The sequence below is a fragment of the Cryptotermes secundus genome, unplaced genomic scaffold (assembly GCF_002891405.2).
Source record: "Cryptotermes secundus unplaced genomic scaffold, Csec_1.0 scaffold1894, whole genome shotgun sequence".
Taxonomy (NCBI): domain Eukaryota; kingdom Metazoa; phylum Arthropoda; class Insecta; order Blattodea; family Kalotermitidae; genus Cryptotermes; species Cryptotermes secundus.
Genome location: NW_019718027.1, coordinates 1,246,097 through 1,266,001, shown reverse-complemented (window position 1 = coordinate 1,266,001; position 19,905 = coordinate 1,246,097). Strand labels below are relative to the sequence as shown.

General features: G+C 37.5%; 1 protein-coding gene across 1 annotated transcript in view; it reads right to left on the bottom strand.

Moving 5' to 3' along the window:
* LOC111861743 (nose resistant to fluoxetine protein 6) overlaps positions 1-18,668 on the bottom strand; it is a 28,760-nt gene extending 10,092 nt beyond the window's left edge. The window contains exons 1-8 of the mRNA XM_023846609.2: positions 18,557-18,668; positions 13,706-13,812; positions 12,969-13,138; positions 10,791-10,957; positions 7,429-7,499; positions 4,513-4,709; positions 3,783-3,937; positions 233-404 (exon numbers count right to left, since the gene is read on the bottom strand). Coding sequence (XP_023702377.1) covers positions 233-404; positions 3,783-3,937; positions 4,513-4,709; positions 7,429-7,499; positions 10,791-10,957; positions 12,969-13,138; positions 13,706-13,812; positions 18,557-18,573 — 1,056 coding nt within the window. The 5' untranslated portion in view covers positions 18,574-18,668. The remainder of the gene's footprint in view (positions 1-232; positions 405-3,782; positions 3,938-4,512; positions 4,710-7,428; positions 7,500-10,790; positions 10,958-12,968; positions 13,139-13,705; positions 13,813-18,556) is intronic.
* Between the last annotated feature and the right edge of the window lie 1,237 nt (positions 18,669-19,905).

Here is a 19,905-nt window from a genome sequence, read left to right as displayed (position 1 = left end):
ACAGTACATGGCTCATAAACCTTCATCTTCTACATATGCCATGCTATTGTCATGCCTGTACTTCGGTTACCTCTAGTGGCTGAAATATGAAATTTCGCACAAATTAGAATTAGTTCAGTTCAGCCATACCACAATATGGTTTCTTTCTCAGAAAAGAGACTTAGTACATTTTGGCGTGCCCTCATGTTTTCTTTTCTTGCATCACTTATCTCACTCCCAAGCCAATACTTACCATTTCCGTAGGATGAACATAGTTTTGGATGTGAAAAATTGCTGTCCACCAGTTTCTTTTACAGATATCTACATGAGTTGAGTGAAAGTAGCTATCCCACATGGGACCAGATCCAAGGTGTAGGATCAGACTTGTGTATACAAGAATAAGTACAGCCATCAGAGGTGTTGTCCTAATAAATGAAAAAGAAATTAATTTCTTTTATCAGTGAAATGTGAGATATGCTTCAAAATGAACATCCCTATTGAAAGAAACTGAAGCTGACAGTAAAATTCACCATTATTCCACGAGTGAAAATGTCTAAAAGCTTGTTACATGTGAGAGGTGCACAGAAAAAAGGAGAAAAAATGGATATTGGGAATATTAGGGAGAGCAGTGCCTTCAGAAACTGAATAGCCACTTACAGAAATAATTGGAGACATGAAAGATTTAAGATTACTCACAACTGTGAGTACAAAGAATATAATCCTATGGGATGTGATGGGGTGTAGTTCAGTATATTATGCAAATTTTGGGAAGAACCTGCTGCCCCTTTCTTCAGAGAAAGAGAGTGGATATGGAGGCATTAGTTTCCTCCTGAGTAGTGGAATCTGCTGAAATAAACAGTATCACAATCAGGACGGTTTATGTGAATTTTCTTTTCCTTGATAAACTTTCAGCAGATGCATCGAAGTGACAGATGCGCTCCTTGATTTATGGCTAATCTATCTAACATACTATGTAGGATTTGAAGTTCTCACAACAATGGTTATGAAGAGTTCTATCTTCTGGGATATAATATCATGTAGACTGTTGAAAGTCAACAGATGTTTCCAAAGAATATATTACCTCAACCTTCAGGGTCAAAGAATAAGCCAAGCAATAATCCAGCATGAAGCAGGTTGCAATCTCAACTGCCTGCTTCATATTTCCACAATAACTCTGAGTTCATCATGGAGATGCACACAGATATTAACAAGAGGTCTTATGACTTTCTAGGCCATATGATACATAGTAAATGTATTCCTACCAACATCTATGTAATCTCCAGTTCTCATTGGCACCCATCCAGCTCACATGCCATAATTCCCGTACTGGTGCACAGTTCCAAAGCACTTTGTTATCATGACAGCCTTCATGGTGAGTTTGAGCTTTTGAGGGACGCAATCAGGCAGAAAGGCTACAGCAGCTAACAGATTCACATGACTCCCAATCCTCCACAAAGTTTTCTCTTCCCAACAGGAAGACAGGTACAGTTACTTTCCTGCCTACTGTTAGGTTGGACTTCATTCACACTGGCCGAGTTCTTTCCTGGCACATCAATTCAGTTGACCTCCTGCCCTGCACTCAAGGGTAACCTAGGTCTCAGGACAGAGTAGTCTGTATCCCCATTGAGTGTGGTCAGGCCTACATTGATATACAGTTCGTTTGATTAGCACCAAGTTTAAGGAGCACCATCATCATATCCCGCTAGTACACCTGGACACGTCAGTTATGGTAGAGCATAGCAGCAGCTTGGAACACTGCATCCAGCTCCATACCCCCAGCATCCTCTCCCTAAAACCTAGATATGTGGATTGTTTCATCAGTGAGGTTATGGAGATTGAGCTCCATCCCAATAATATGTTCAGCAAGTATGCTTCAGCCTAAGAAAGTTATGGAAACCTCTCATGTGCTCCCTGAAGGTAATAAGAAGCCTCCCTCATAGGTTTCTATAGATGTGTTCTCCATTGGACCACATAGATCCGTGCACACTGCCCTTATCATGGAACCAATTCCAGTCTCTCTGGGCAACAATCAACCCTAAGACTTTCCTTCCTGTCCAAGGTTCCGTGCACTATTCTTACTTTTTGCATCCTTCCACCACATGCTTGTGACCCATGCACATTGCTTCACTCCCATTCTCCTTCATTTTATCACATGCACTTTCTTCCCATATTGGCCCAGATCTGAAAAACGACCTTTTTCATGGCTGATTTAGTTACATTTCTCTCCTTTCTTGCAGGCTATGGTCATTTCTCAGAGTGAGCCAATGGGAAATGACAAGCTATCTTTCAATCCCTTCTGATTTATGTTTGACCCCATATCTCTCACCAGTAAACTGTGCAGCTTGCTGCCTGCTTCATGCTAGTTTCTTGTTTGTTTTACTTGTCATCTCTGAGAACGTAGGTAACCTGTTCCTCAGTAATGTAGGTTAATTTTCATTAGATTACATGCCATTATACCCTGGAAGATATAACATTTCATAACCACAGCTGTGAGAACCTCAAATCCTACTTATCTATGCCAGTCCTCTGATTTGGAATATGAAGATGATCAAGTATATTACATATCTTACCACTAGGATAGAATTTATTAATTATATAAAATATGACCCAACATCACCTTGACATCATACGAGGGGTTTTGGAATGGATAATCGATTTATTTGAAGTTCATCAGTCAGAGCTGCAATTAATTATAGCACTCTCAATCTTACTGTAACTATAACATGTCACAACTATGAACAGGGACAACACTCTAAATGTTGCTGTAACTACACCATATAAAATAAAGTCTTCAGCATCTGTCTGTCGAGTTCTGTTCAAGTGCTGCACCCTCTGCTGCTCGGCCTGCTCTGTACTGCCCTCTGTGTACTGTCTATGTGCCTGTTCTGGTCTCTTCTGATTTCCCCTCATAGCTTCGGGAGAACCGAATAGATATCACCTTGTTTTACCATTCTGTTACCGGCTTTTTGTAACTTCAGTATATCAGAAACCATTGTCATTCCTATGGTAACCAATTCTGCTTAGTGACTCGTTGTAGTAGAGATGCATGTTCGGTGCCATACATTGGAATTGGAACGCGTTTAGCCAACCGTTACTTAGCAATGGCCGTCTTTTCTGGCTCCGCTACTCCGGATATCAGGCGTCACTTCACAATATCATGGACATATATAATATTTCTTAAAATATTATCATGTGTAATGTGGCACGCGTGACAAAAATAACAGGTTCTAGATCGGATGATTGATTTATTAGCAATTCGGTTACAAGTTCTCTTAATTATAATTCATACAGCGCAATCGCTGATTTACAGACTTTCCAGTTCACTGTTGCACACGCACTAGGATTCTCAGTCTCCACTAGTTACCCCCTAGCAATGGATCTCAACACAGAAACTAACACTTCAAATCACTATGAAGTCCTCTTGCCATTTCTTGTTCAATCACCCTGGAACTTTGGAACTCAACTAAAAGACTCCCCTGAACTCCCCAATCTTATGACTGACTCATAACTCATAACTTGTAACTGCCCTGAACGAATTCTGTCATGTACATAGGCGCAGAATGGAGCTACATAAACATACATCACGTGATCACTATCCACCCAGTCTATTGGCACGTTGATGGGATCTACAGAAGACACAGCTTCCTCTACTGTTGTGTGTTGGACCGTGTTTACAGAGCTGTTGCCTGGCAATGAACTGAGCAAATCTGTTAAAATATTATTCTGTTAACAGATTCAGAGAATAATTACCTCCCACTTAAATACTGAAGTAGTAATAGTTCTTTTACTAAACTATGTCTCACCTCATATATCGATAAAGTATGTAGAGAGGTAGATTGAAGTTCACATCTTTGCTTGTTTTCATGAAGGTGTAACATAGCAGAGTACCACTTACTAAGAGAAAGGAGTCAACAGCGAACAACGCACCAGGTACAGCCACATGTCCCCAGTCTCTCATCTATAGTAATAGAGTCAGAGCAATGAATCAGTCACTAAGGTCATTTTCAACCTTCTATGCATCACTGTTATCTCACATGATCTCATCTTCCCTCACACTGCCTCCTGTGTGTTCCTGATTTCACATCTTTTGGAAAATTTTTGGTGTGTACACTACAGTCAGGTGTTACTAGTTTTTTTTTTCTCTACCCCATTAATGGTGACAAAAGAGGACTTCATCGTGTGTAACACTTGAGTATCACTATCTGTTTAGATGAATATAAGTCATCTAAAATTTTAATGTGAAATTCAGCAACACAACGGTTATATGTGATAGCAAGCATGCAGATGCACCCATTCTTCAGATTTTCCTGCCTTGGTACAAATCAAGGGCAATAGATATGATTGAAAGAAGCAAATCCATTGAACTGAAATGAAAAATACGTCATCATAATTCCTCCCAGTATTAGGCCTCTCAAAGCACGCTGTGGATACGACAGAACAACACATACATTAACCATTAAATTAGCTGGGACCTTCATGTTTACTTCAGTTTTTATTGTGTATTATAATAATTATTGTACAGGTATTACTCACTTTTCTTTCATAATTGAGCATGTTAACTTGAGGTGAAGTAACTGCTATGCAGATTACATGCCCAAATACGATCCAAATGATGCTGAGGAACCGTATACCATGCAGACACTCCAGTATACTGCCAGAGCTCTTTGTGCTCATGAGCCGTTTCCCATTCATGTACCATGAGAAGATAAGTAGACCTTCCCTGCGATTCCCTTGTTTGCATATAGGAAATATTTTAATAATATGATCTGTTATTGAGTTAGATACATACTGAAGTTCTCATATATCCATCTACATCAGTGTAGTTAATAACTCTTGCATGCTGTATGTTATATAAGCCTTATGAACTACATATTTTTGATACTTTGGTTCTGAAAAATTAATTGAAAATTATTTAATAACCCTCTTTTGATGGAAACTCTAATTAGTGACAAAAACATGGCTCGTATAGACTGCTGACAAGCTTCATAATTTTGTTAAAAGTTACATGTTAGGATTATTTTCATGCTTCAATTATATTTGTCCAACGAATACATTCTTGGGATTACTGAGGTTTTGGACATTGTCCTTTGTCCGATATTCTATGTGTTTTTTTGCACTGGTATCTTAATTATTTTGTTCATTTTAAAACACAGCATGCCTTACAATGACAGGACAATTCAAGGTATAAAAATGAATAAATGAATGGAAGTAATAAAATGCCCTTTTGTCCATCATCTAGTGTTCTAAGAGAATACAATGTTTCAGAATACTGAACTGCTCCATCCTGCAATGAAAGAATCAAATGATTCAAAAAGACACAGGTAAATGTGTACCTCCACACCCTTTCACATGAGACAGGAAAGAGATCCATTTTCTGAAACATTATGTTATTTCGGAACATTAGAAAAATTAAAAAGCGAAAATTAAGTAATCCTGAGTGTAATGTACCAACAACAGAATATGCTAGAAATGCCTCCAGATATCCAGCTTTCTCCACCACAAGTCAACAGATTTCAATCAAGACAAGTGGTGGAGTTCATAATATGAACTACCATGCTAATTTTAGTTTAGTCCACATCAGTTTACTGTTATATGAAGATCATCAACTCAAGTCATAAAATTTGTCAAAAACTGTTCACTGTACAGCAGAATATTAAAACAGTGTAAAATATGGATCTTATATAGCCATTTAGGTACTACTTATTTTGTTTCAATACACCTGATTATAATTAATTTAATTAGTGTCACAAAATAACTTTTTCAAAATTGTCAAAAGACTTATATTTGTACTGTACCTGTTTTTTAATAATCACTTTCACTAGGTAACACTTTGCAACCATTACAGTAATTATAATCACAAGAATTATGGGATGACCCATAATCATTGAAGTATGCCATTGGTTTAAGATCTGTAACTCTTATTAGAAACATTTTTTTATGGTGCATATTTTACAAAATACAAGAAAAAATCAATTATGACTCGCCAATGTAAGATCTGTGCTGCTCTTACAGCTACTGTCCACTCATCTTTGCACAGAAGAAAATAATAAATCCCAAAGGTGCATTATCCTGATTTATCCTGAATTTCATCTTGCAGTGGAAAACTGTAATTGTACCAGAAGACATAGGTTTCATAATTCAATGTTATCGGTTGCTTTCTAATTAAACACCATAAATTGAGCTGTATCATCTTATATTCTCTCTTCAGTTATGAATTAATCTAAAAATTTGTGAAAATACTGCTCTGTTGAAATCAAATTTTTGTGTGCCTTTCAGTTATTCATATTTTTTCCCCTATTATATTTTTCATGACCGAGTGATCTTATGATTTGTATGTTATTTCCATGAGAGATGTGACTATCTTCACAGCAAACCATTCTGAACTTACTTTAGTTTTAATATGAGTATATTCACTCTGTGTTTTGCAGTTTAACAATTTAAGCTACAGCCAATTTCTAAACTAAGGAATTTAGTTCTTTACATTTCATAAATTATTTCATCATCATAATGTACATTTAAATTAATGAAAATGTGTTGCTAGTAGCAAATTGTATGGAATTTGCATTATACAAATTTAATGCAAGATTATTAGTCTTATACCATAAAGGGAGCACATGACACTAAATCAAGATGTAAATGAACGCATTTTCCATATTTTTATGATTCCCATGAATTACAAAAGTGATGACTCATCAGATTTATGTTTTTAAATTTGCTGTCTGCATCCTGCTGTGTATCATGATTGGTAATATTTGACCCTCAATATAACAATGAAAATAAAATAATCAAACTACTCACATTGGTTTTATTTGATTGTTCCTACATGTTTTGATCCACATTGTAATCAGGAACAGATAAAACATAAACAAAACAAAATTATAGCGACATACTCAAGGAGGCAAGTGAGAAGAAACTAAACACTAATAACATTTTTGTAAATATATTCCATAAATATGGCATAATAGCAAACCCTGGGTGAAGGACAGCCTACAATGTTGGATAAAACACAAAAACAACATAGAATTTCACATTCAATAACAAGAGAATTTTAAATAATTTTAAATTTAAATTTGAATTTTGAAAAATTTTTAAATCAGAAAAATTCTTGCAACTTTGTTACAGTTGCATGTATCATATGATTGTGATGAGTATCCCTAATATGGATCCATATTAGGACAGTTCAGTAACAAGCAGGGCTTGAGGTGGGGCAGGATGCGGTTGGATGGCATCCCAGTTCTATTTTCATTCCACCTCAAGCACTGGTAACAAGAGATGTATTACAAGACTGTCTGAAGATGGTCCAAAATGAGGACCAAAATATATAGCAGTTATTATATAAAACCAATGCAAGCAGTTGGGTTGGTTTATTTTTATTGTTGTTTTGATGGTCAGATACCATCAATACGTAGTTAAAAATTGTTTACATTTACTTTAAATAATAAAACTTACGTAGATCTGTGACAGCAATATCATACCCAGTGCTGAGAATACATAGCAGGCCAAAGAATCCGAGAATTGCTCTGGAAATATTAGAGAAAAGTAAGTAAGTACACGTATTTATGAAAAATCTCAAAGTGCAGGAGATTTTATTTTATTGCTAGACAGTTTGCTTTTCCCTTTCCAACTACANGCTTACCTACCTTGAGAATTTTTACTGTAAGAGATTTATGGTTTTTAGTGCTTCAGTACACCCACAAAATACAGTAGACATGACACCTCACATCTCACTCTTTGGATAGGGTTCCCATTTGTAACCGATCATTACCTACTGCCCTAATTCTTAAATATTAATACTTAGGACTTAATACCATTTTTGTACTAAATGTGACTTATACTCAGTTTTGCATTAACTATTCTGAGAATTTGTGGCAAGGAATGATTAGATGAGAGCTGCTTGAACGATCTTTGATAGCCGGTGTGGCATGTGAATCGCTTACTCCTCCCACCAACCCAGTTAAAGAAAGTTCCAGAGCACTCTCAATCTGTAGAACAGTGTGGAAGCTTCAAGAAAGTTCTTGATGCAGAATGTTCTGGAATATTACATCATCCAAGAGTACTTAAAGGACTGAATATGGATGGCGCACCTAGTAGTAACAGCAGTAATAGTAATAGTATTCAGAATGAGTATACATGTAACATTCAGTGTGCAGTATATATGTAACATTCAATGTATCCACTGTGACTACTAGGTGTTGTGTACCAGAACAGCTGTATCTGTGACCTAAAGTGACTGACTTATTAAAAATCGTGTAGTGCTGTCAAATAAATCAAGTACATCATTTCATCGGTAAAGTGTGATCCAGGGACTTCATCAATAAACCCTCTCTCATTGGAGCAAGGCCTGTTAAGCTCTGAAGAGAATATCATGGTCACGCTCTGGATATTGTTCCCTTTTCCTACCCTCAAGCCATTCTCGATATTTCAAAGTGGTCCTAAGACCACGTGGCAACCCAACTACAACCGAGGCTGTGTCAACACGGGCGTGAAGAGAAGGACTGTCAAAAGTGGTCGTCCAAAGTGTGCTTACCATGTACAAGTAGGAAGGACTCTTAAAACTAAAAGATGATCAATTCAAATTTCAGAATTTTTCCTCACATGATGGAATTCAAAATATTGTGACATTTCTCAACTAAACATTATTTGTTATCCTAATGTCTATCATGTTTGTGTTTGTTTATGTGTGCATGTACTCAAGCATGTGCACATGCATATGTAAGTCCTCTGCCATAATAATTTCTCAGCCATTTAAATGATATCTTATACAACCTGATATGAATCTCATGCCACTGGGGTCCATCTCATCATCATATATTTCAACTCCCTGTCATCAGCATTAATGCCAGCATAATGGTGGAGGTAAGGCCGCACCATAGCTTAAGGGGTTAGTCGCTGGCTTCCCACCATGGCGGCCTCCCAGGTCTGGTCAAGTGGGTGAACAAAGTGACGCTGGTGTGGGTTTTCTCTGAGTACTTTGGTTTCCCCTGCCAAACTTCATCCCACCAAATTCTCCATCATCATAGTCGGGGCAGGTTACAATAGTCCAATCAGTGGCCACCGTGCCGAGTGGACCCAGTTGGACCCCACCCCCCACTAAGCGAAATGGTGGAGGTAGAGACAATCTTTCTTGTACAGAATGTAAATTAATGACATGACTTTTGTCTGAGAATTGTAACAAATAAACCATTACTCATGTGAAATTTGGTACTGTTATGTATAATAATTATTGCAGTATTTCTTTATGTTTTGAATACAAACAGGAGAGCAATGCAAGCATTGAAACTATGACAGAATAATCTAAATTCCTAAGATTCTATGCTACTTAAAATTTGCTCAAGATGTGCAGCGAAATTTTGTAATTGTCCATTTATAACTTATGTTAACCTTAAGAATTATATGTCTGGGATATAATGCCATGTATCCCATTGTAAGTAACCTATGTTTTGGAGGAAATTTCTAACTCACTTTCCAGGGTAGAGGAATAAGGCAAGCAAGAAATACCAGCATGAAGCAGGTAGCAAACAGCGCTGAAGATGGAAGCAACTTATTCATTCAAAACGTGGTTCACTTTCAATGGACTTCATGGTGTTATATTCCAAGAGATATAACTTTTCAAAGAGCTGGGATAACGCATTCGGTATAGCAACTGGCTACAGGGTGGATGACCAATGGATGAAAATTTGAGTCCTGAAGGGGGAAAGAAATTTTGACTTCTCCATGCCTTCCAAACCAGTTTTGGGGCCCACACAGCCTCCAGTCCAATGAGAGTACTAGTGGCTTTTTCCCGGGATTAAAGCAGCCAGGGCATGAAGCTGACCACTGATCTCCAACTAATGCCAAGGTCAAGAAAAGCTGGGTCTATATGGCTATATATCCACTCCCTCATACATCTTCATGGCATACTGCTTCATTAGTTAAGCACAGGGGACAACTTTATAACTCTTCATAACCACTGCTGTGAGAACTATGAATCCTGTTATTTTAGACTACTTATTAAAATAAACAAGCAAACATTCTGGTGAAGTGGTAAGCATATCTGCTTTGTATTTGTAAATTTCTGGAACCAACTATTGGCTCAGACACTGGTAAACTTCACAATACAATACAATACAATACAATACATCCTTCCACTCAAATTCTGGGATAGTGCCTGTTGTCTGTATACTAAAAGTTCTTGCTTTCACATCATTTCGAGTTCGTTCACTAATCAATGTTCATCATAACCTTACAGATGAGGTTTTGGTGTTTATGTTTTCATGATGTGACTATTATATCGTTAGTGGAGGAAGTGCCAGTACTTACTTCTGAAGGACTTATGTCATAATGGCACAGTCATAATATCAGGACTGGAAAAAATTCAACTACCAGAATTTATGTTAAATTATTTTTATCTTTTAGATTTTATAATTTTGGACAACCAGTGAATTTCAGTTGAGCTTAAAACCATTAAGGCTAGTCACGGCAGCTGAGCAGTCTAAGGCTTGTATTGTCTTTGTTTGCAGCTGAGCAGTCTAAGGCTTGTATTGTCTTTGTTCGCTCAGAAGCTGAGATCATGCTTCGAATCCTACACAAGGCATGTTTGGTATGTGTATGTGTTTATTCTGTGTTCGTGTTGCCCTGTGTTTAGGTAGAGACCTTGCAACAAGCTGATCACTCGTCCAAGGAGCCCTACCTTCTGTAAAATGATAAAAAAAAACACCTTGACACCATAAGGTATAATAGGAACAGATTAAGTAAATAAGTAAGTAAGTAAGTTAAAACCATTAACAAACCAAGAAACATTTACCATTTATTCCCAAACATATTAAACTTACATTGCAAGCCAGTCAAGTGGTAGAAATGACCTACTTCCTTGAGTATGACATTCTAATGGATTCACATTTATATTAAAATGATATGCTGTGGTAAGGAAGTCCTTGAGATCAGCAGCAGAACACGAAGATGGTATGCATACTGCCCATCTAAATGTCCATGATTTCACCTAAAAAAATCACAGTTTTGTTTATTAGTTTGCATGGTTGAAAATTTACAGATCATGGGTGGATTTCTTACAGAATATTATAAGCATGGGAATGCACTGATAAGCACAAGCTCGTAACCTCCTTCCCACTGCAACCTGTGTGTGTAGGTTATTAGAACACATATACAAGTAAATATATATTGCTTAGGAAAGGGAATGCCATGGATAATGGAGTGAGCATAGGTAAAGGAAATTATGTTGCACCCTATCTTCAGATTTTCCTGAATCAATACAAAAAACGGCATTATATACAATTAAAACAAGTAGGTCCACTGATCTGAAACCAGAATCACAACATAATCATCCCCTGTAGTATTAGGTCTCCTGAGGCCTGTCACAATTTTGTATGAAATGGTGGATGACAAGAGTACGAAATGACTGAAGAGAGATATTCTTATGGCTCATTGTCATTGTAACCAAAGGATCTGCAATGAAATACTAAGAGAAGTTCATTCCAAAATTGCTAAGACAGGTGGAGAAGCAAAACCATTTGTCTGTGACTTCCAGTTTCTTTGATTTTCAGGGACGGACGTAAATTATTTAAATTACCACAAAAGATCATTAATCATAGGTCTACAATTATACCCCGAGAACTCAACAGCAGTCATCAAGATGAAAGAACCCCTTTTCATTGGAAAGGAAATAGAATCTATAAAGTGCACAACTATAGGATGGTGGCACTGATTTCTTTCTTTGGTTATTTGCAAGTTGTACAACATGAGTACTCTTGAGAAGGTCAAGCTGTTAATCAACATTTCTATTTACAAGTGCTGCAACAGTTGGAGCCTGCTGAGTTGAAGATTCCTATGAAAGTGGATTTGACCAGTCTTGTGCAGTATTTTCAACTAAAACAGGCTCCATACCCCATACAGATGGTACCTGAGACATTTTATTTCCATGAACTTGAAAAGAAGCTGGAAAGACAGAAGATCTAATGAAGTTGAAAACACACTACACATCGCAGAAGAGCAGTTTTAGGTGATTCTAAACACTGATTTTAAGAAGGACTTCTAACATCTGCAGGAATGTAGGGACAAATGTATATGTGTCAAATCCGACTTTTTGAAAGGAACAGATCAACTCTCAAAATAATGGCGGCATTCTCATTTTCAGGAATGTAGTCTCATTACTCTTTGATCAGGCATCATATTGAAGACAACCTGCAAACTTCCATAATGATTAATGTTAATATCATTTTCGATAATTCACATAAAATTTCTCAGACAATTAAATGACATGGCAAATTCTGTTTTCAGTGGGAATGTGTTAAAAGCTATCACAGTAAGCTTTCTCTTAATCATAATAAATCATAGTGGATCATAATAAGTAATAAAATTTATAAACAAACACCATACAAGAAAGTCTGTGAAATCACAATTTCATACATGTCACATGAATCACTGATTGGTAAATTGATACATAGACAGAAAGACAAATAACACATAGATAGATACATAGAAACATTGATTTATAATTACATGGATTAGTAGGCGCATAGGTGGATGGGTGGTTGGCTGGAAGGCTGTATGGATGTCTGGTTGGATGGATGAAAGGCAGGATGGCATGATGGATAAATGCATCCATTAATGCATGTATTAAAATTGTTCACAATGATAAATAATTTTTGACATTTGTTTCTGCATCTGTAAGCAAATCAGTGTGTGACAAGTGTTTACTCAGCATCAGTATAATGAAGACTCTCCCACAACATAATTAATATGAATGTAGTTACTGTAGTAGCTGAAATCATGAAATCATCACAATGGCTATCAGTGAAACATATACAAGTATTTAGGAAACGATGAATCTTTACTGTACAAAATTATTCAAATTCAATTACATAAAATGATTTCAGTTCACCATTCAACAATTCCTTGAGCCTAAATTTACTTGGTGGATGATCTGGTGTTAACTACAAGCAAAATGTATGTTTCCAAATCACAGGATGTAGTGCCAGAGAACTATACCATACCTCCCTCACAAAACCAGACATATTCCTGGTTACACTCGCCATGCAGTGCTGGCCCTTGAATGAACCCCAGTCCTCATTCACATTCACTCCCAAACATTCATCAAAGTTTCCCAGATGGGCAATGGTACCCATGAGTACTCCCTCCGGAATCTTCGTAGATGAATCAAACACTGTGTAACATAGCTGAACATTATTCACTGTAGCACAGTATTTTATGCATGCTAAATATTTCGCTGCCAACTTATTACAAAAAAATCTTGTATGTCAGATGGTTAAAGAACTGACATTTCAGGAACTGTCTCTTCCACCATCATCAGGATCTGATGTCATAGAATCATGATGGTTCCTGAAATGTCAGTCATTTTTAACCAGCTGACATGGCTTGAGAATAAATTCGTTTCTTATAGCATGGAAGCAATATCTTTACAAATTTTTATGGTAACATACTTCAGTCACAGAGTGAATCGCATAGTGTCAGCACTATGCCTTTAATTTCTGATGTTCCTGTTACACATGACTGTATCTATGAAACACAGTAAACTGGTGATCTGCATAGCTTATCCTTAGACATCAAGTGCTCTTTCTGTTTCTAGTTTCTTGAAGCAGACAAAAAGCTTTCACAAGTGACATTCTGGTATATTTAATTGACTCATGCTTGTAGACTGTTTTACTGACAAGTTTCTAAAGTTCATGGTCCTGAATATTTCTTGTTTAAGATTATAGTAATCAATTCTTACTGTTTAATGCCCATGGTGATCCCTGGAATATGTGTTCAATTGTCATTAAAGTGTGGTTCTTACATATTTCATTCTTGACTGCTTTGAAGGCTGGTAGGTTTACACTCCTGTATGGCATAGAAATTAAGAGAATAATTATGTAGATGAAAGTCCACTGTCTTGACTTATGCAGTACAACACACAAGAACACATATTTCTAATTATGTACAGCTCCCTAAGATGGCTGAATCATTTCTAGATATATTTTTTCTTTTCACTGATTGAATTTTTTAAGCCCAATTCAAAATAATCACAATCAGTCATTAACTTCAATGTGCTGTTTGTATATCAATATGCATAGAGAATTGCTTTTCAAGTATATTCTAAAGAGTTCTGGTGATGGAGTATAACATTCGGGATTATTAGGCATTCAAACTTTATTTTTGACTGAATGGTAATAAGGTCCAAACACCCAATAATACCGAGAATAACTTTTTATATTTTATGTTTTATTTTGTTACATTTGTTAATAAAAACTTACTGTCATTCATGTTGGATATGTATAACGGTATCATTATTTTGCATGTATTATCTTAATCAGTATTATGTTAGATTTTACTTATATTGTGGTTAAACAAATAGAGTTATTTCTTAGTTCACTGTTGCTGGCCTGTGTAAGTGCATATGATTGCACCTCAGGTCAACCTAGCCCTGACATTTATGTGTGACCACTCGTTATACCAGCTGTAATCTAGGGCTACACTTCTGCTTTTCCCTTCTTCCATTTTTCAGTCTCATTTTTTAAATCCCAGCAGGATTTACAAAATTGTACCACCACAGGAATGCAGATATAAAGGAGTGATTTCAAGTTCAAACAACAATGTAACAATCAAAGGAACTGAATAAACAGCATAAAAACAAACAGAGATGCGTGTTACTAAAGTTATCAATGTATTACAATCTGACATGTAAGAGTATGTAGGTCAACCCAGACAAAGGCAGAAAGACCAATTCTTTGATAATAATTTATGGAAACAGCTTTATAACCCTAATATTTAACTAGTTCAACAACAAGAAAATCTCTCCTATTTGTCTGCTATATATATATATATATATATTTAGAATGCACATAATGATACAGAGTAATTAGACATAATTTAAATGTATTGTAATCTAACAAACTCTAAAAAGTACAGTCCTCCTAAAGAAGCTAACAGTCGCTCACGTACTCAGGAAATTTCCCTCTCTTTATAAAGCATTGCTTATTCTTTATCATGTTCACCATACTATTTTGTCTTCAAAAATATACCATAAATCAGGCCTATATATCCTTTTAAAGTAATCAAAATTATATTCATAAACCATCTTTGAGGGTACATTATTCCTGGTAAAAGAAAAGCTCTGTGCATTCAATAAGATCTCTGACATGGAAATTTTTGTTCCCCAACACTAGTTGAAAATAGACTCTAGTAAATTTTTAATGATGACATAATGATTTCTGTCACTGCCTATTACAGATGCCCTCAAAGATGTTTTGAACACAGAATCTATTTTGACAGTAAAGGTAAGCTATCTCCCTAACAAGCCTTGGAAGCCCAAAGGGTTGTGAGACATTGAGACTCCCACATTTTCTAAATAATCGGCTCACAGACGGCGGTAAGGTTGTCTGCCGCCAGCCACCCTTTACCCCCAAGAAGAATTCTGGTTGTCGTTGCTTTTAGAGGATGAATCGACCCCAGGGTAACAGCGCGACTGAAAAGATTAGGTCAACTGAAAAAATCCACTGACCTCATAAAAATCGAACCCAAGACCTTCCGGCTTGTATCATAGTCCCTCAACAAACTGCGTTACCGCGTACCCCTCTACACTGATCATTTTGAAGTAAATTACATTTTGAGCGTCCTCAATCTGTTACTATTACAAATTTAAAAGCTTAGACGCCTTTTGGTTACAATATTGCTGCTTGTGATGCGTCCTATATTTCATTCTCTTAAATCCACACTGCCAAACTTTCATGACTTACACAGCGTCTCTCCAGTGTCCAGTCTCTACTTTGATAAAGGTAAAAGGTAAAATTGTCCCTATGCTTAAATAGCTAAACACTACGCCATGCGAGCGTAAGGTGGAATGGATGTACGGATTCACAGTTTTTTGACCTCGTCTCTAGTTGGAGATGTGTGGTCATCTTCACGCCCGTACCGCTTTTCCCCGGTACCCATTGGATAGGAGGTTGGGTGGACACCAGAGCCAGTCTGAACGACACTGAGAAGTGAAAATTCTTGCCCCCGAACTCCGACCCCTCGGTTGTCCAGCCCATAGACAATCGCTGTACCAAATGCGCTATCCCGCATCTTAGTCTCCATTTTGAGCAATACGAATTCAATCTACGTCCTCCCACCACACGTCCTTTGCATACATTTTGATGCAGTCTCTTTCCGATTATCCATAGCTGATTTAGCCATGTGAATTTCAAGGTAGTGCTAAAGTTAAAATTATCTATCTGCTTAATTAATTAAACTACATTCTATGAAGACATATGGGAGAGCAGAGGTATATTTCCGCCATTCTTGACCTCAACACTAGAAAGAGTTGCGCGGTCAGCTTCACGCCTCGCCACTTTACCCTTGGGGGAAGAGTCACTGATACCCATTGGATAGGAGGTCGGATAGGACTCAGAGCCGGCCTGAACGCTGTGGAGTAGAGAAAAACCAATTGCCCTTGCCAGTAATCGAACACCGTCAATCCAACCCGAAGCCCGTCATTATGCCGACTGGAACTAAGTGTTTGCAAATTTAGCGGAATGCCTGTTAATTTCGCCTAGTCCGTCTGTCCGTCTGTCTGTGCACGTAAAATAGCTCGGGAACAGATGGTCGGATTTTCATGAAACGTAACATGGAAAGAAGATGAACTGTCCAGTCACTTCAGTTTTCATTCAGATCGAACAATTTTAACGGCACTTTGGGTCCTACACATACCTCGAGAGTCTTATAACCGGCCACTACACGTGAGCGTAAGTTCCTCTCTTGGGCATAAGGTGTGCATTGAAGCACACCTTAGAAGCCTCAAATCTTACAGAACGTGTGAAGTTATGTACCTCGATCTATTGACAGTCTGCTACAACGAGAAACACAGCCCTCACAGAAAATTTGCTCATATTTAGGGGAAAATGACTGGTTGCACTTCAGGCAATGATCTTTTTATTTTACACGTATTTGGAAATGCTTTGAATTGGGTAATACTTATATATCAATCGTAGGTCGGATTATGCGTTCAAAATAAACTACTTACCCACCACACATACGAACGTTTTCAACACTGATACGTGGAGATCCCCCCGTACTGAGGAGAATATATGGAGAAAGAGGGATGCAATTATAAGGGGTTGTAAAAACTTACACAATGAGGAGCTATATAACTTGTACTTTAGAAGGTAAGGTGGATCATATGGGCATGGCACATAGGACTTACGGAAAGAAGATATGATTTTCAAGGAAAAGCCAAAACGAAAGAGACCTCTAGGAAGGTCTAGATGTAGGTGGAGGAATAATATTAAAATGGATCTTGGAGATGTAGATAAGGATGGTACTAACAGGATTGATCTGGCTCAGGAGAGGGGCCAGTGGAGATCTCTTGTGAACACGGTAATGAACTTGCGGGTTCAGTAAAGTATTGGGAAATTCATGAGTAGCTGAGCGACTGGCGGTTCCTCAAGAATGACTTAATTCCATGGAGTTAGTTAGTTAGTTAGTTAGTTAGTTAGTTAGTCAGTCAGTTAGTTGCTTCTCTAATATTTATCGGAGGGGAAAATATTCAGAACAAAACTTGTTCAGAAAAATGAAGCATATATTTTACATCCTGTTCACTATCTTCGCCAGTTTTGAAGTTTTGAAGTTAATTAATAGAACGGGAATTTGTTAGTCCGTTTTCGAAATTTCTTATTGAACAATCGGTTATGGCCTCTTGAACACATTTGCGATAAAAAGGAAGCAAACAAAATAAAATCTTTACAAAATTTGGATCCCGTTAAAATCAGATTCATTTTATTATCCTAATGTTCAACAGATTTCCACTTAAAAATTCAAGCATCCTTCCTTGTACACTTCAAATGCGCTTCACACTGCTTACATTGTTGCATTCAAGAAACTGGACTAGCCTTGGCCGTTCGGTGCTGTGAATTTTCTTGTTTTCTGACCCGCCAGCCACTGCATAGCAACAACCGAAATGTGCAGTCTGCCTTCCCATTCAGCGGCTATGGTGCTTCTATGTTAACGAATTCAGTATCGTGCATTGTAGAGTGTTTTCAGTTCTGATTATCCTTACTGCATACTTGTATGAACTCCACTTAGTCACAAGAACATTTTAGTCAAAACTGTAGCTAGCTTCTATTGTACATCAGTCTTATATCCGATATCCATTCATTCATTCATGAAGCTGAGCCATTAGCTTTGTAGCTATTCAAGAACTTCCCAGCATGCGTGGTTTTCGGGCTGGTTTCCTTCCTCTGCCAGTTCTAATTACACCAAATGCTCCATTTCTGTCATCTGTCTTCCAGGACTGATAAAATATGACCTTTATGACCTAAACACTTAGGGATCAACCTCACCTCACTGCAAGAATAAAAAGTATTACGATGGTGGAGTCGATTTGAAAAGAATTAATCAACGCTGTTCCATCTTCATTCCAGAGCATAAATAAGATAACATTTTAAATAGGCCCTACTTGCTGTATGGGACTTGAGGTTCTCATAATGATGAATGTTAATGTAATGTGACGCCATTTTTGGTCTGCCGTACAACATCCGTCATCTCCCTAAACTCTCTACCAAATTACACGGCATCACGTCCCAAACAACTGTAATACTGAAATACTTACTGTTTTAGAAAGTCCATTTTCCTGGGGTTTGTGCTCTGGAGCTAAGCACTAACATAGCTGTCTGCACCTCACGTAAACCAAAGTTAACTATCTATGAGGATAGCAAAATAGTTCATTCGAATGTATGACAGTTACGTTTCAGAAAGAGGTCAGTTATTAATGCCCTGTCAGCTACTTCCATTAGCATGATACCGCGTAACCGTTAACATAACTCTGTGACACTGAAATTAGTTTTCGGATTAGATAACTTCAAATTGCTCAAAAAGGAAGTTATACAACAGCAATGTTACTCGTACTGAAAGCTGTAGCCCAAATTATATGTTATAAGCACATATAATTCCGTTCTAATATCATACTCTGTTTTAGAATGAATAACGCAGTTTTGACAGTAGCTGTAAACGCATTGAATTTCAAAGGGGTTAGAATCAAACATATTGATGACATGTAAATAAAATATAAACGACTGGAGAGGAATTTGAAGTAAGTTACATTATTTGCAATTTCGATTGGAGTATTAGTTTGTTCTTTGTTACTCAACTGATTTGTTTGCTATAAAACGACATATATACCCTTCACTTACTTATGGAGCTGAGCCTTTCTTGAGGAGAAGCCAAATCTGTAGCTACTCAAGAATTTCCCAGCATTTTATGGAAACCGAAGGTTCATTACTGTGTTCACAAGAGCACTTCACTGGTCCCTATCCTGAGCCAGATCAATCCAATCCATACCATCCCATCCTATCTCTCCAAGATCCATTTTAATATTGTCCACCCACCTACCCCTTGGTCTTTCCAGCGGTCTCTTTCCTTCTGACTTTCCCACCAATATCCTATTATATACCCTTTAACTTAAATTATTAAGTTTCCAATGAAACGAGGAGTATAAGAATGTGGGCGTGTCTTTCAGTCTTGCGGATCTCGCTCGTAATAAGCAGGTCTTAACGCAGGTCTACCAACCTTAAAAAATATACTTTCAATTAGTCATCACACTCTCACTTCTGTTTATAAAACGTCTACGTATAACACGTGAGGCAATATGCTACAAACCGGAAGGTCGCGGGTTCAAGTCCCGATGAGGTCACTGGATTTTTTTTCAATTGACCAAATCCTTCCAGCCACACTATGGCCTTGGTATCGACTCAGCCTCTGACAGAAATGAGTACCAGGAATTAATTAAATAATTTTCCTGAGGGTTAAAGGGCGGTCGGCGCGTAAGGCTGACAACCTTACCGCCATCTTTGAGCCGATTGTCTAGATCAGTGTTTCCCAGCCTTTTTGATGCCGCGGACCCCCTGGAGCGAATGTTAATTGACCACGGCCCCCATAAAACCCCAAATGGAATTTTTTTTT